Below are 17,610 nucleotides of genomic sequence, written 5' to 3' on the forward strand. Positions count from 1 at the left end.
GGATGATCAATAGGATTCGAGATTGGAAAGAACCCAATAATAGCCTCGCGTGTGAATAACATCTCTAGACGAAAAATAGCCCAATAAACGCAAAGTTCAATGTTGTGAAAATAGCTGCTCCTGGATACAATATTGGTATTCACAAATAGCCATAAAATGACATTTAATCGACATCTCTATTAAAATTCCGCACGCAGTAATTTATAGATAGAACGGCTATACTTACAAACCAATTTTAAAATGAACATGAGGTAAAAAGAATATATGAAAAAAAATATCGAAATGAAAATGAAAAGTAGGTTAGAAAATCATATAATTCGGAAATACTTCCATATTCTTGTAGAAACTTTGCTCCGAAAAGACTGAATAAAGGGTAAAAAATTACCCAAATACTTAAAATTAAATAAGTCTTTACTGTAGATTAAAATCACACAAGGAAACCAGAACCATGAAAGAACAGCTGTCAATAAATAGAAGTGAAATTAATGGTATAAAAGATACGGAGTGACAATAAAAGTCAAATTGATAAAGAAATGTACATGACATCTCTCTCGAAAATAAGTCGGCAAATCATTCCTATAATTAAACTGCACTAAAACTGCAGCTTTTAATATAGATAATAAAACTTGACAAATCTAAAGTGGATAATATATAAATACACAATATGATAAAGACGATGTAATTCCCGATTTGAGAAATAAAATTATTCATTATCCAGGACACTTCACTTCTAATAAACAACAAAAATACCTTTTAATTAGTGTCAAGTAAAAATAACCTCCATAGAGAAATAAATATGCAACAAACGACTGAAAGGGTTGTAGGGTTGAGGTAGGTCATTGGAAAAGTCCCTCCCTGACGATCTGATGGACTGGGGTTCGATACCCGCTCAAACTCAATAGTTTCTTGTAGTGTCTGCAACCTCACCTTCCTGTGACCTAATGAGGGGCGGTTGGAGGGAGCCTATAAGTCTACTTGCTGAGTCATCAGCAGCCATTGCCTGCCCCTCCTTGGTCCTAGCTTAGGTGGAGTGGGGGGCATGGGCATTGATCATAAGTATATATGGTCAATGTAAAGGGCATTGTCCTAAGACAATGTCACTGTCTCTTGCTTCTGCCATGCATGAGTGACATTTAAAACCTTTATCGGCAGTTATGTGGAAATGATAAAATTTAGCTCAAAGCATTTCCAAAGTTGATTATGTTATTATTAGTAGTATTTGTTAAGCTTCTTATTATTATTAAGCTACAACCCTAGTTGGAAAAGCAGGATGATATAAGCCCAAGGGCTCCAACAGGTAAAATAGCCCAGTGAGGAAAGGAAATAAGGGAAAACTAGAAGAGAAGTTTAAGAACAATAATATTAAAATAAATCTTTTATTTATAAAATATAAAAACTTGAAAATAGCAAGAGGATAAAAACTTTAAAATAACAAGAGGAAGAGAAACAAGATAGTGTGCCCGAGTGTACCATCAAGCAAGAGATCTCTTAAACTAAAGACTAAAGAACAAAGGTTTGATTTTTTAGAGTACTTTTCCTAGAAAAGTTGCTTACCATAGCTAAAGAATCTCTTCTACCCTTACCACGAGGAAAGTAGCCACTGAACAATTACAGTGCAGTAATTAAACTCTTGAGAGAAGAAGAATTGTTTGGTAATTTCAGTGTTGTCGAGTGTAGGAAGAAGAAGGAGAATGTGTAAAGAATAGGCCAGACCATTCTGTGTATGCGTCAGCAAAAATTAAATGAGCCGTAACCAGAGAAAGGGATCTAATGTAGTACTGTTTGGCAAGTCAAAGGACCAATAACTCTCTGGCGGTAGTATCTCAACGGTTGGCTGGTGCCTTGGCCAACCTACTACCTGTAATGGGTCTTATGAATAATTATATGATAAAACCGTAGGTAATCAAGCGATTAACTCACATTTACAAGAGTAATATTTGTACCATAACCATATGAATAAACAGACACCAAGAAACTCGTTATATATGCAAACCTCCTTCCACCCATGTTCTCAGACGTAGACTTTACAGGCCACCTGATCGAGTCGGTGGAATTCTTTTAAATCGATCAATAAACTAAATAAAGGATAACAATGATATACATAAATTTTGTATTTTACCAGTTTCCAATTCTGCTCAATAAAAATTATTCTGATTGTGTCAATAGCTGAATTGTACAGTCGGAAAATGTTATCATTTATGAATAACAGATATATATACATATGTATACATATATATATATATATATATATATATAATACTTATGTATAAGTGTGTGTGTGTGTGTTTAAATTTTCATTTACATTATTTGAAAAGGTTTTCATTCCATAGATGAAATGTAATTGCTTTATATTTTATGGTAAACTCTTACCAGCAGAAGTTATGGATCAGAAATCGTAGAAAGCCCTTAAATAAAAAAAACACATTATAAATTTTCATAGACATTTATTATGGCCTGGATCCATACCATTACCATCTCAATATAGAATACGGAAGGTGAAAACGTTGCGTTTCCATTTATCTCAAAAAGAAAATAAAAATAATAATAATAATAATAATAATAAAAAGTTAAAATCTGAAGATAGAAATGCCTCCCAGAAGGCTTATGAAGAACTGCTTATTGATTACGACCTAATCCGGACCGAACTATGCAGTCGAAGCTAACCAGAAAGTCTGGAAATAGGAGGCGAGTTTTTTTTTTTTTTTTTTTTTCTTCCAAGTTGAACCGCCACTTGGATTCCTTAGCGTTCATGCCAGTTTTTAATAAGACACAAAACTGTCAATATCTACTTTGTGTGTACCTTCATCAAATAACTGGTGTTGGAGTTTGTCATCCTCATTCTACATTAAAATATGTTATTTGTTTAGGCAAAATTAAATGTCCTGATTTCTGTAAGAGACAATAAATAACAAGAGTGAAATTGCGATTGACCCCAGGAGAGGAGGACCATTTGATATTTTGGGCGCACAACCCAAAGGTTTACAACATTCAACTAGTCCAAAACCCTCAACTAAGAACATACACACACGTATTTGTATGTCTGTTTATAAGCACGCACACATATATAATACTTGATATACATACTGTACACAAACTATATATATAAATATATATATATATATATATATATATATATAAGTATACATATAATTAATTTATATAGAACATGACATTAACTTCCTATGCAAACTTTTTTCAACTAAAAGGAAAACGATAACGGCAAATCTGTCTTAAATAGAACAAAACTGTCAATATTTACCTTCCTTCAACCTTCATAAAATAACTGTACATCCTTCATGACTAAAAAAAGTTCCGTGTACAAAAACTCATAATACAGGACAGCCAATTAGTAAAGTTGTTCCAAACAAAAACCAACAATAAAGCAAGTCATTATTATAATTCTTCCAGCACCATCGAACATTACGTTATATAACGGAATAGAGAGAGAGAGAGAGAGAGAGAGAGAGAGAGAGAGAGCAAGGTTGATAACATAAGATCACTACAACACTCTCAATTAGGTCTTTCCTAGAATCTGGTATTGCCTGGGGTTTACCCAAAAACTGATTGCTTCACTTACAGGACGTCAGGGAGATAATATTACTAAGAAGTGCATGTACTAACATACACGCTCACAGCTCTCTCTCTCTCTCTCTCTCTCTCTCTCTCTCTCTCTAAAATACAGCTTCACATGCCGTAATAACTGCAAATTGTCGGAACTTCATTATTATTATTATCATATCATACTATCTTACGCTTGATTATTTTCTCAACATGTTGTAAGTTAAGTCATCCAAAGTGCAGATTAAAATAAAATACCTAAATCTCTTTCTATAAGCTGTTAATTCTAGTAGTATTACCTTTTTTTTCTACGGATCACCATGTAAAAGTGTAAATAGCCCAATATTATATTATATATATATATATATATATATAGAGAGAGAGAGAGAGAGAGAGAGAGAGAGAGAGAGAGAGAGAGTGTGTCCTATCCTACCAATATGCTTTCATATGAATTCGTAATCAGATATAATAAGAAATCACTGTCTATAAACAAACTGATTAACGAGACAAGAATAAAGTTGAATCATCTGCACCTTTGACGCTTCTTCCATATCGTATAATTTTTCATTCATAAAGTTAGATAAGAAAGTGTTTTTATTCTATTCATTTCTTCTGATTACCTTGACTCAAATATTGCTTTATCTAAGCGATAAGAATTCAAGCACGGAGTTCCCTCAATTCCACAAGTGTAGCCTATTTACGTAGCATTCTTCTGGCTATCATTTTTCTTTTCTAACCGGTATTTCTATCCCAATATCAAAACACCTACACACCTATTCAATAATTTTTGAAAGGAATTAACAGATTTCTTCTTTCTCTTATAAGTTATATTAATTGTTTATTACTTGTATTTTACCCATTTCCTTATTTCCATTCCTCACTGGGCGATTTTTCCCTATTGGAGCCCTTGGACTCACAGCATCCTGCTAGGGTTATAGCTTAGCTAATAATAATAATAATAATAATAATAACAAACATATATGCAAATCAGACAACACATACAACCCCCTTAAAACATCAACAAATGGAAATGAATCGTCACCACACACTAAAATAGAAAGCTCAGATGAGCAGGCATGTGGTCTACTCTACAACTCCCCACTCCGACCCCGACTTCCTGTAACAACAACAACCAAAACCAGAGAAAATAGCAGAAGGTTCACCTCAGCCCAGACGACCAACCAAGCCTGCTTCACTCCGCCCCATCCCCTTGCGGTCCTTTCTCGGAAAAACGAAACAGCGTGGTGGAAAATTCCATTGGATTCTTTCATTGTATTTGATTATAATTAGGGTGTTTATATATATATATATATATATATAGATAGATAGATAAATAGATAGATAGATAGATATATAATGAATATATATATATATATATATATACAATGATTATATTACACACAAGTGCATATATATATAAATATATATATATATATATATATATATATTGTACGTATACATGCTTTCCTAATCTAAACGTTAAGATACCAAAGCTTGGAAAATACTGCACAAAACTGAGTTCAAGCTGTCTTTGATGCATTTAAAAAAATAAATATTTAACAAGTTTACACAACACAACTTCCTTTATTTTGCATTATTCGTGTCGATTTCTTCATTTTTACAACTTAATGGTTAGAATTTCTCATCAAAATATCTTGTCACATATGAACTGAATCTTCATTATGAATTCCTTGCCAATACCAATATGTCCATAACACCGATCCAGAATTTCTGCCGCATAATATAAGCGAGAGCATTGTAGGCCACTTCCGGAACAGAGAAAAACAATATTTATTGTATGGCTGATCAATAAGAAAACAATGGATAGCCAAAATCGCCTATTATTGCCCGAAGAGCTCTACTCCACATGGGCTTGGACTGAGTCTTTTTTTTTTTTTTTGTAAATCTTTTGTATGTAAATATTTTTTGTCGAATAAACATTATTATTATTAATAGAAAGGGTTTCTTGACGTCTGAAGTCTTAACAAAACTGGGCATACTTGAAAGACGGCAGGAGCTGGAGGTAGCCATAACAATCACAACCTTTACCATTGGGTTCATCCTCTCTCTCTCTCTCTCTCTCTCTCTCTCTCTCTCTCTCTTCTTTGACTTGAAAAACATCTCATAATTCAATGTAAAAAAAGCATACTCGGTGATTGAGAGAGAGAGAGAGAGAGAGAGAGAGAGAGAGAGAGAGAGAGAGCATTCAAGTCTTTTAAACAGCAAAAAATTTCATCCTTGATTATACACACATGCAAGCAAAACCGTCTTTTCTTAAAGGTAGGCATACCACCTCTAGGAGAAATGTATTCTTACTGAATCCTCCACTTCATATTAAATCCTTCTATAATTTTACAATTCAGTACTTGACATTTTATGCATTTGACACATTGCAACACCTTGTATATGGGACAAGGTTAAAATGTTGAGATACACGATCGCTTAGTTTCGCAAATTCCTAAGGATTTTATATCTACAATGCGATGAATAAAAATGAATACCTTGGTGCGGTCTTTTTAGATTTGAGTAAAGCCTTTGACACAGTGTCTCATGATGTGCTGCTTAAAAAGCTCGAACATTATGGAATACGTGGAAATGCATTACTCTTACTAAAATCCTACTTAACGAGTCGTAAACAATTTGTGACCCTCGATGGCCATCTCTCAGAGGTTATGGATGTCAAAATAGGTGTTCCCCAGGGATCAGTCCTAGGACCGTTATTTTTCCTCGCCTATATCAATGATCTACCTCGATCAGTAGGTAGGTTAAGCTCCATACTCTTTGCCGATGACACTACGCTTCACTTTAGACATAAAAATATCTACTCCCTCTGTGATACACTAACCAATGATTTAACTCATGTAAAAAACTGGCTACTAGCAAATAAGTTAACCTTAAATGAAAGAAAGACATACTTCATAATCTTTTCTCTACGAAGAGTTCCTGATAACATAAGGGTTTCTATAGGAAATCACACTCTGGATCAGAAGTCCAGTGGTAAATTTTTAGGGATAATTCTTGATAATAAACTAACTTTCTGTGAGCATGTAAATATGACAGTTAATAAAATTGCCAAAGTAATGGGTATCATATATAGATTAAAAGAGTATTTCCCCTTATATATTATAAAACAATTGTATCATTCGTTAGTATCTCCTCACCTAAATTACTGCAATACGGCGTGGGGGAGTAGTAGTAGAAATGTCTTGCAACCATTAATTGTAATTCAAAAAAGACTGGTAAGAATCATAAGCTCCAGTGATTACTTAGCTCATACATCGCCACTTTTCCGGTCTCTCTCGATATTGAAGCTGGAAGACAATTATAAGCTCTCCTTAATGAATATGATGTTCCAAACACTTATTTTGAACAAATTTCCAGATTTAAGACGAAAAATAATTCAGGAACAATCAGTTCATCCATATGGAACAAGAAATTCAAACTTAACTCTCCCTTTCATACGTATTAATAGATGCGAGCAATCGTATCTATACCAAGGTATTAAACTTTGGAATACTCTGCCCGCTTATCTAAAGGCACTGCTTAGCGTTCGGTCTTTTAAGAAATCATATACAAATCTCCTGTTATCTGGGTATTAAGCTTTATTAATAAATATTTATACTTGCCTACCTAACCACAAAGCAAGTATGTTTCATTGTTTAGAATATTTTTTTATTTGTAAAACTAGTTCTTTTACTGAGTTTTTTGCTTAATATCTACAATTTTTTCAATGTATATACCATTAGCTTTCATATACCATCTTTCCTTATCATATAAATATGCATTTCCATTTGTTTTTAGGCTAAGATTCTCATTTATATGTATCTATTTGTATACATATGATTATGTATATGTATGCGTACATTTTGTATATCTATATCCATATTTACTTTATTTTTTATTTTTACTTAATTGATGATATTATTTTGTTGTATTATTGCCCGAAGAGCTCTGCTCCACATGGGCTTGGACTGAGTCTTTTTTTCTTTTTGTAAATCTTTGAATGTAAATATTTTTTGTCCAATAAACATTATTATTATTATTATTATTATTATTAGAAGCAGTTTCCATTGAAATCCATAAAACGGAAACGAGTTTCCTTTTTAGAACTCTGAGATATCACCAGATCGGATATACCATTTGTCTTTTAAACCATTTGAGAATAAATAAGATTACAATGCTTTATGGAATTATGCCGAATTTGGAAGTAAGTTGCATTTCTGAAACCATTCACAAGTAACTTCCCAGTGAGAAAATCAACTTTCCCCTAATGCATGTTTCGGGCACTTACTTAAATTTGGTTACGAAATCAATCTGATTTTCTGTTCAATTCCGATTTGATCTATTTGTGTAAAGATTGGTAACTCTAGATGGAGGAAATGATTTCGAGGTAAATCAATCGACAAATCTTAAATGACGAAAACTAATATTATCTTTAGCTGATAGCATAGGTGGTTGAAAAAATGAGTTATAGTTATTTATGACATCCAAAATCTTTATGTTCTAGAGACATTTTGTCAACACAAGACATGTGGAAACACTTACTTCAGCTTTACACAAGAAACTTCATTTGTATCAAACTATCTCTAACCTGTATTGATGAGGGGACGAATACTTAATATCAGTACAAAAGATAAAATACGTTTTAACTAAGAATAAGAAATTGCAACTGCATCGGTTTCGTAATATTTCCTTAGAACGATCTAGAAGGATCTTTCCAAGGTATTCTACATACCTTGGATCTTTCTAGACCTCGCTCACATAGTGGCAGGATATTCGATTATAATATACATAAAACTATAATCTCCCTGTCTTTTTATTTGACTTTAGCTGGAATGTTTTGCGTCTTAGATCAACCTTGTGTGACCTACGTTGTTTACAAACACACACCCTCCACGCCATCGCATACCAGGGTCATGCGGTGTTCACGTGGCTGCTGCGTGGGTCATATCTCGACGAAAAGGTGCCTTGTTCCTTGGGGCAAGGTATTTAGGCTTACGGATTTCGTGCCTCTTAGGTTAGGCTTAAAGCTCTTGAAATGGGCGTCTCGTCTGCGACCAATAGAAGAGGATAATATCATCTAATCTTGAGTATTTACAGCAAAACTGTAGATTACAAAGGTTGACCTGCTTGCTCCAATCAGCTGCTGCCCTCGTGACCATGGTGAAGGTAAGACCTTTTAGGGGGGGGGGGTTCAAATGAAGGGGTTTCGTGGGTAATCATTCCAAACAACCTCCCCCAAACCCTTCTTCAAACATCCATAAATATCCACATTTATAACTATTCTTTAAGGACCTAATTCACGATTGAATAATTTCAAAATACATTCTGTTCTATTTATAGCTGACTCGACCTGCGGCGACAAACTAGGTTCGATACGGCGCATGCGCATAACGTCTCCAGACCGCCGTTCAATGCGGCGCCACCCTGACCGCCTACAAATACAGGGGAACGGGGGATGTTGAGTCATTGATACCAATACTTTCTCGCAGGAAACACTGCGCGATCTTACGTTCCCAGCTTTATCAGCAGTCATTGCGCAACTGTAACGACATTTACACAAGTTACTGCTTTACAAACTACCCAACGCCTCCATTGTGAATTGCTTTCAAGACCTGATTAATCAACCGTCGTTATTCAAGTCATCTATCTCCCGTCATCCGTAGCCTACATCCATTTCTAAAGCAACTATCCTCTATTGTTCCCCGCATCTGATCGTAATAATGGCTTCTCCACCAGTCAACACACATGAAGCAGCTATGGCCGAAGACCTGTCAAGGTTTTGGTCGACCATGTCCAGAAAGTTCGAGTGGGACAGGACCCATCACCGTGTCTTCAACGCTTCCCCAAAGACGCCCTCAGAGGACACCTGGAATAACCTGGTCGCTAATGATTTACAGGTAAGGGTGAGAGCTTATTTTCATCGTTATATTTTTTCATCTTTTTAAATTTGAATCGAGAATTGTTTGGTATGATTCAATTAGTATTTGATGATAAATTATAATTGAAAGGTTTTACATATATTAAATTGTCGATGTAAGGCCTTGAGCTGAAAGCAAGGATTATTTAAAGAAACACGTACACTCCTATTGCCATGGCTTTTCTGTGTCTAGTACTCTTACACCACTTGACCCAGATGTTAGGCAACAGTTTGGATTCTAATTATATATATATATATATATATATATATATATATATATATATATATATATATATATATATATATATATATAATGTGTGTGTGTGTGTGAATTAAGACATTTATCTAGACCTTGTTAACTTTCATTTAAATAAACGTCTTTGTCTAACTCGTTTACCAGAATTTGACACGAAACTGAGAGGATGATCAGTAAAGAGTAAGAAATGAAAGCTAACCAATTCAGCCCCAGCGCGCTTTCGTCTATTAATCGATAAATCCAGAGATGCTCTATCGCGCATGTCAGACTCGCCGGCCCCTGCCGGGGAATTGCAACATAGTGCTACTCTAATCTAACAAGACTTAGGATTAATATTTTAGGTCAATCCTCTTTACAAGACTTACAATATAAGAGGCCAATCCTCTTCTGACCGCAATTTTAATATAGTCTTTGCTTATCTTAAATTTCTTTTAACTCGGAAACTATGATTTTTTTTATTAAGATAATCAAAGATACACCTGTTAGTAAATTTAACTAGAATTGTTTTAAAAGCAACAAGGGATGATGTGATAAAACTTTGTGTTATGGTAGGGCGCCTTCCTTTGGCAATGGCACTCTTATGCTGAATTGTGATACTCCCTCACATATTCACAAACGCCGCCAAATCAATATCATGTATGACACTTGGCCTTCCATGGAGATGAGAGAGTCATTTCCGGTTGAAATTATAAGATAAATTCTCTGTATACTAGACTAAATGTTCAAATATTAAAGTTTATTTTCACGATTTTATATTAACCTGGTATACGTGACTTTTAATGTATTGCTTAACATTTTATCAGAAAGATTTGTGCATAATTTACACGAGCACTAACGACCTTGACCTCCCCAATGCTATACTAGAATATAATGATAGGTTATGACGATAGTCTATTACAGTAGTTTCACAGTTCTAATCAGAATTGTTAAAACTGTTCTCAAACTTCATAGAAAATTTACATAGACTAATCCACGACGCTTAAACATCTCATTACGAGACTTAACCATATTTTACAGCTAATTTTAACTTCTCTCCGTAAATTTCCAGCCCAGCGTGTCTCCAACTTTCACGAAGAGAGAAACCCGAGACCAGGAGCCATGCTTTGGTGAGCAGCACGAAGCAGATACCTTTAAGTCGCACAATGATCTAGTAAGTACACCAAAGCTGGGCTTCTTTTCTTAAGTGTAAGCTAAATTGTTTGTGTTAGATAGGCCTTGTGGAAAGACTGGTATGGCTAATATGTTGTTGTTGTTGAGTGTGTGAGACTGACTGGTATATAAAGGTAAAAATCACAAAAAAAGGTAATGGGTATGTGAAAAAAAGGTATTGGGTATGTGTAAAAAAAAAAAAAGTAATGGTATGTGTAAATATGTCTTTGAGTGTGGGAGTGTAGACATTTTATGTCTAAAGAAATCAGTGTGGGAGATATTGAGCGAGATACTGTAGTTCCTGGAATGTCAACATGAACAAATGAAATTTAAGGTGTTTATATATTTACAGTACATTTCATCTTGACATACCTTGGACTAAATTTTAGTTATTTTACTTTTAAGAATTAATTATTGGTAGGCTAATAAGACATTCAGCGAGCCATTTTTTTTTCTTTTGATTTAAATCTGGGATGAAAATATGAAACATTAATAAACTTGCGACAGAAAATTAAAATTTATTTTATTTTTTTTTATTTTAGTTACTAATTTTAGAAAAAAAACATTAAAATTTGTTGTAATCCCCTTTTCATCAAGAGTATAAAATTAGTCTTAACAAATTAAAATAAGTTTTAGATTGGCTCCATATAAAAAAAATCCTCATAATTGGCTCTATAATTTGGGTTTCATAAGGGGAATGTGGTTAAGGGGTTTATTATTTTCTTTTATTTTAATTTGCCTTAAAAAAAAAAAAAAAAACTATGATAGGTGTGTTTTTGTTTGCTTGTCCGCTCCGTGATCCTTCTCCATTGCAGAAAATCCTGATCCGCCTTCCGGCTGACCGAGACTATCTCATCTTTGAGAGTTAATCTCGAGAGTGCCACCCAATTAAGTAACGTGAAAGACTTGCATTTGTTGAACGTGCTCGTTGACCCTAACTCTTCTGGAGGAGCTACGAATGGAAGCCACGAAATGGCGTCCATCTCGTGGTTTCCCTTTAATGTCATCTAAAACGATTTAACATGATTACTTTTGGGTTCATGGGTTGATAGTTCTGTTTGAATCTCATAAGGGAATAAATTTAAATGAAACTAATTGGAATGCCCCAAAGGCTAAATAAAAGGATTTACTTCACAAATACAGTAACATGAGAGCGTGTGAGAAATACTGTTGCGGAGAGGTAGCCAGTATCCGTTGGTTCTGAAAGACAAGACGACTTAAAACCTTAAAAAGGAATCGAGCGAGTTCTTGAGAAGCAGAGAGAGAGGGGGGAGATGCAGCTCCGGGTCCAAGATGTTCAGCGCCCCCTTTTAGCAGTTGTGACCATCGATCGGTCGGGATGAAGCGGCAGCAGTAATAGAGGTCGCTCTTGTCTGGGAACAAAACCGGATCACACTGGTTATACTTTCTCGCGCAGCGTGAGGCCACACCCGCTTTCGGACTTAACCCACAAAGTCTAGAAATGTCTGTTCCTTCTAAACAGTTTTTTTCCCAAGCCTATTTTTTTCTTATAGGTAACTTTTTAACTTTGTGGGAATATAGAGACAAAACAATATTGCTCCATAAGTTCGTTGCAACTCCAGAATAGTGGTCAAAGCACTTATAACACTGCGTTTAAAAGTTTGAAAAAAAAGTTACGAAAAACTCATTGGTTATTTGAAAAGTAACTTAGCTTGATTTTAAAAGTTGTTATATTTGAATACAAAAAGATATTCCAAAATATATTTTGACTTCTTTTGTAAACTATCGAGGCAAAAAAGTGATAAAATATATTTTGTAAAATATTTATTATAGTCAACAAGATGTAGCTTCATCACAAGCCTCTTCTAACTGTAATTAATGCATCATCTTCAGATGACAGTATCTGTTAAAACTATTATAATGAAATAGGAAAACTAACGGATGGGGTGCCTCTGAAACTTGCCAAACATAAATTGGCCAGTTTCGTGCCATTCCACCACCCCCTAGAAAAGGGTCTCAAGACCACCCAGGCTCACTGTACTCACTCTTTCAGCTTGATTGTGACATTAGGTCAGGTGAGACAGATTGGGCATCATACCTTGAAGAAGACTCAGTCTTGCGTAAAGTAACCCGGAGTCAGCGAGAAGAGAAGCAAGGTAGAGTGCTAGATGGGTCCTTGATTGGAGACATCCCAACGAGATATATTATCAGGGGACTTCAGAACCATGAGTTCCCAGTCATTGGCACTTACGTCGACCCCTTGATCGTGCCTGGGTTCAACTACTATGTCAAGCCAACGGATTCCAGGAAGCTATTGTTCCAGGTACTATAAAAGTTTTAAGTTACTTATATGCATTACCTTGTCAAATCATAATATAAACTTTTTATTTTTAAAATTTCAACCAGTTTTCAACTATCAACATATGTGCAGGTTGCATTCAGGCTTCTTAGTTCTTCGTAAATTCAACTCGTCATTTTAGGACGAGCTAAATTTTGTATCGCCAATAAATTTCAAATCCACGAAAAATTAAATTATACGCCCATAACCTTCACAGGCTAACGGCTGAAAATCATATTTCTCAACTAAATTACTGTACTGCTATACATTGGTACCACAAAATGTATTTCCTTCCTAAGAAAGAATTCTCAAACCCATTTTTATTCTTAGGGACGAGCTCTAAGACTAGTTTCCATCGGCAAAGGTTATGGCAAACGCCTTACCTTTGCAAGTGACTCCCACAATGAGAACAGCAATTACTTCTACTCTGACACTAACCCTGAGGGATTCGGGTTCTCTATTAAACTCGTTCAGGAGGACGAGAAATTCACCCTGCGGGATGCCAATGACACACCTATTGCAACGGCAGAAGTTGCCAAACTTATGGTAAGGGAGGTTAAATATTTTTGTTTCACGAATTTTTGTTTTATGCTTTTAGAAAAGTGTCATAAGATAAAATTTATTTAAAATTTGAACAATTAATGGAGAAACTTTTTTTTTTTTCATTTGAAACTTTACAGGGTCCCCAAAAAGAAATTGGACAAAGATTCTTAGAGGACAACAGCGTGGAGAAGAGAGCAAGAGTATCTATGGTTTGCAAAGTTCACTACTTCAACCTGCCCCAAGCAGAGCCCAAACTTATCCTCATCACTGGTGTAGCTGTTTCAATCAAGCCTTCAAAGTCCGGATCTCCAGCTGTTCTCAAAAGAAGTAAATATTTTTCATACCTTATTTGTGGTCCAAAGGCAATCAAGAATTATAGTTCATAAGATATTTAGCATCAAATGCTTCCCAAACGTTACATTTATTCTTTGATTAGTTTCACATAAAGGTCATTTTGAGTAGTAAATTTATGATTATCAAAGACACGGCTTGTAAAAAATTTACTTTCAACATATAGAATTAGAATTCCTAGGCAGCAACATTTTTATGCATCCATAGTTTTTTTTTTTAATACGATTTTAAGAAAATATTTAAAACTTCAGCTTTATATGTTATAACGATGTTAAGGTCATATAGATAAACACATTATACGAGACACAAAGGAAGCTCACATATGCAATAATATAGTAGTGTGTCACTAACACTAAAATACACACTTTTTCATTTCAATACTTCTAATGACCATCTTTTATAACTTCAATGATAGTCTTTTTCGACAACTGCTATATTCCATGTTAAAAAATCTATACATATCCAGAACCACAGCTTGTTCACCTTTTCCACCCACAACCTCCTAATAACCTCAAAATTACAATGACTTTCAGTTATCAAGTGCAACGTGGGCGGTGAGAGAGGCCTGACGTTGGTGACTGGAGTTGACAATTCAGTCATCACTGTAGTCGATGGAGAGAAGACCGGGGACATTCCATTCCAATTTTCTATCCATGGTAAGTGGAAACCAAGAGAGAATTTAACGACTTGGTTAATTCGTCATGCATTTTAAGTGAGAACATCTGGCATGTCAATACTCTTAAAGTAGCATAGTATTTGGACAGTTTTAGTATTCAGGGGAGTATACATCATCTAGTTTTATTCACAATATACATTCAAGAGAGAGACTATAGTATTACAAATTTGAATATTCTATGTGTAGTATTTCCGTAGGTTTTTGTGTTTTCCAACCCGTTTTTTATCCTTTTCAGGTCTCCAGACCTACGAACTTCCAGTGGTTGGCACATACGTCGACCCACGCATCCTCACTGGGTTTAAATACCGCGTCCGTCCTGCTGACAGCAAGAAACACCTGTTCGGAGGTCGTGCCCTCACCCTCCAGTCCATCGGCAGAGGTTATGGCAAGAGACTGACCTTCGCCGGGGACAAACTGAACCAGAATGAGAATTACTTCTGGAGCGACACAAACCCTGAAGGTTATGGATTCTCTATCCAAGCTGTTGCTCCCGGAGATGCTTTCAGGTAAGGATTAATTCAAGAGTTCACTTAGTATGTGTTGACTTTAATAAAACATTCAATAAATAATCTTGGATCTTTAAACTTGGCTACAGTTTTCTGTCATGGCAATGAAAAGTTAAAAATGTTTAAAGTGTGCATCATTAATGCTACCTAGTCCGCACATTATTAACGAGGATTTGACATATCTAATGTATAGTCAGCGAATTTGATGACCTCTGCCTTACGGACTCTATTAAGGAACCCCCTTTGTTGTTCTCTCGGTTGCATCCATTTGTTGAAAGTTCTTTCCTGGACCAATTACAGGTTGTAATAGTCTGACAAGAAACAGGTTCTTAGGGATTTGACCCAGATTCCATAAATCAATACTATAAAATTGAACCCCTTTCAACGGCTGAATAACATTCTAATTTTCCAATCGCAGAATCAAGAGCTCTTCAGGCGAAGACTTGGGTCGGGCTCAGGTCTTCAGAGCAGACGCCCCACAAGTGGAGGAGAGGACTGAAGTATCTGCCGACGGCAAAATAGTAACCAAGAGAGTGAGAGTGACGCTCACTTGCGACGTTTCCTTCCATGACGAAGATGATAAAACTATCCTTGTCACAGGTAATTATCATGAATTACAGATTCCAGTTTTTAATTCGGCATACAGTTCTTAGAATGTTAACTTTTGAGTGTTTTTTGTGGAAATTAAATTTCTCATGGAAATACCTTTCAAATTTACCCTGAATCGATGAAAATTCTGGATTAAATTACCATTAACTAGAAATCTGTGTATACCTTACAATTGCCCCTTGCATTGCAGGAACAGCAGTCATCGTCAGAAAGGGAAGAACAGCTCAAGTGCAGAGACTGGAAGATGTGGCCGTCAGCTCCAAAATCAACCTTATTTTCGCACACGATACAGAAGCCCTCGTATTTGTTAGAGAGTAATTCTAACGCCATTTTTACCATGCCTCTTTGTGATAATTTTTCGGCTACAGTCCACAGAAAAAGTGAAAAGTATTATGAATATCTAATTGTTTCTCAGCTAATTAACTTATTTTTTCACACGTTTATGTGGTGGACAATCTTTTTTTTTAATTAAGACTTATTAATATAAGTAATGATTTTAAGTAATGATACTATCAAATAATGTAGCCAACCCAATTCTCACTTTCCTAGTCTTAAACATTTCTACAAAGAATTCAATCTTGTGTAGAAAGATTCTCGTTTTGCATTGCAAAGTTAAAAATGATTCCATATGAAGCTTGAATTGTCTTCGTACAACCATGCACAGAGAATTTTTAATTGAATCTCATTCACTGAAATGTATGGAGTAATTATGGTTGCTATTCTTAACTAAAGACTATAAAGGTTTCTTCATTGATTCCGTCGGGTACTAGTGTAAGATTTATGGTTTTATAATGTAACATGAGGAGGATCATATCCTTCCTTTTTATCCTTCCTATGGCTGTTACCTAATGTTAAGATAGTGATGTCTTTCCACATCGCAACGCCCAAGTCAGTTACTCAAACTTAAGATGTTGTGCAATTTTCCTTGAATAGGCATTCCATGTACTGAAAGCACTAAGCCATTCATCAATGTATTGTTTTCAAACCCTGATTAAATTTGTGGCTGGTAAAAACTCAATTTGTCTAGCATGATACTTCTTAAAATACCAAATTTGGATTCATGAAAAATCGCGAATACCAAATCCGAATTGATTTAAAATCGCTAAGTATGGAATTTTAAACATTATCAGAGACCTTTATTTTATTTTCGTAAACTAAAGAAAAAAATCTAAGCCTATATTTCTAAAGCATACAAAATCCTCTTAATTTTTTAGGAATATTGTATATAATATTTTATTAAAGATATATGTAGTGCTATTCTTGGCTTTGCATTTAGAGAAAATGACTATTTTCGGTAACTACTATGGCACAGGCTACCTATGTAATTTATAGATATAAAATTCCTATTGTTGGATAATTTATTTAACATACAAAATAAACTATTTGTTCTACACGATGTTTCCTTGCACCTCTAATAATTTTGAATTTACCTTTTGGTCATGTTACCTATCGTTTTGAGAAAGAATATCTATGCACAGCCTAAGTATGACAGAATACTGAAGAAGTTAAAACCTGACAATTGGCCCTGAAACTACAAGCAGAGTGACTGCTCTCCATTGACACGTAAATGAACTGTTATCTTGGCAAGGGTCACGTCTGAAAACTATACTATATTGAATAGAGAAATGTTAGATTGCTGTTATCTAGTGAATTTCCTTTTTAATTCCCAATGCACTACCATTATTAAATTACACTAGTAATTCCCCGGAAACTACCAGTTTATTCTCATAATACGGGCAGTTT

General features: G+C 35.0%; 1 protein-coding gene across 1 annotated transcript; it reads left to right on the plus strand.

Moving 5' to 3' along the window:
• The first annotated feature begins 9,020 nt into the window (after positions 1-9,020).
• Positions 9,021-17,258, plus strand: LOC137632241 (uncharacterized). Its single transcript, XM_068364129.1, has 9 exons — positions 9,021-9,458; positions 10,783-10,884; positions 12,898-13,167; positions 13,513-13,728; positions 13,863-14,052; positions 14,610-14,732; positions 14,988-15,258; positions 15,677-15,858; positions 16,058-17,258. Exons 1-9 carry the CDS (start codon positions 9,282-9,284, stop codon positions 16,183-16,185), a joined length of 1,659 nt encoding a protein of 552 aa, XP_068220230.1. The 5' UTR covers positions 9,021-9,281; the 3' UTR covers positions 16,186-17,258.
• The last annotated feature ends 352 nt before the right edge of the window (positions 17,259-17,610 follow it).

Source organism: Palaemon carinicauda, chromosome 41 (assembly GCF_036898095.1).
Source record: "Palaemon carinicauda isolate YSFRI2023 chromosome 41, ASM3689809v2, whole genome shotgun sequence".
NCBI classification, from domain to species: domain Eukaryota; kingdom Metazoa; phylum Arthropoda; class Malacostraca; order Decapoda; family Palaemonidae; genus Palaemon; species Palaemon carinicauda.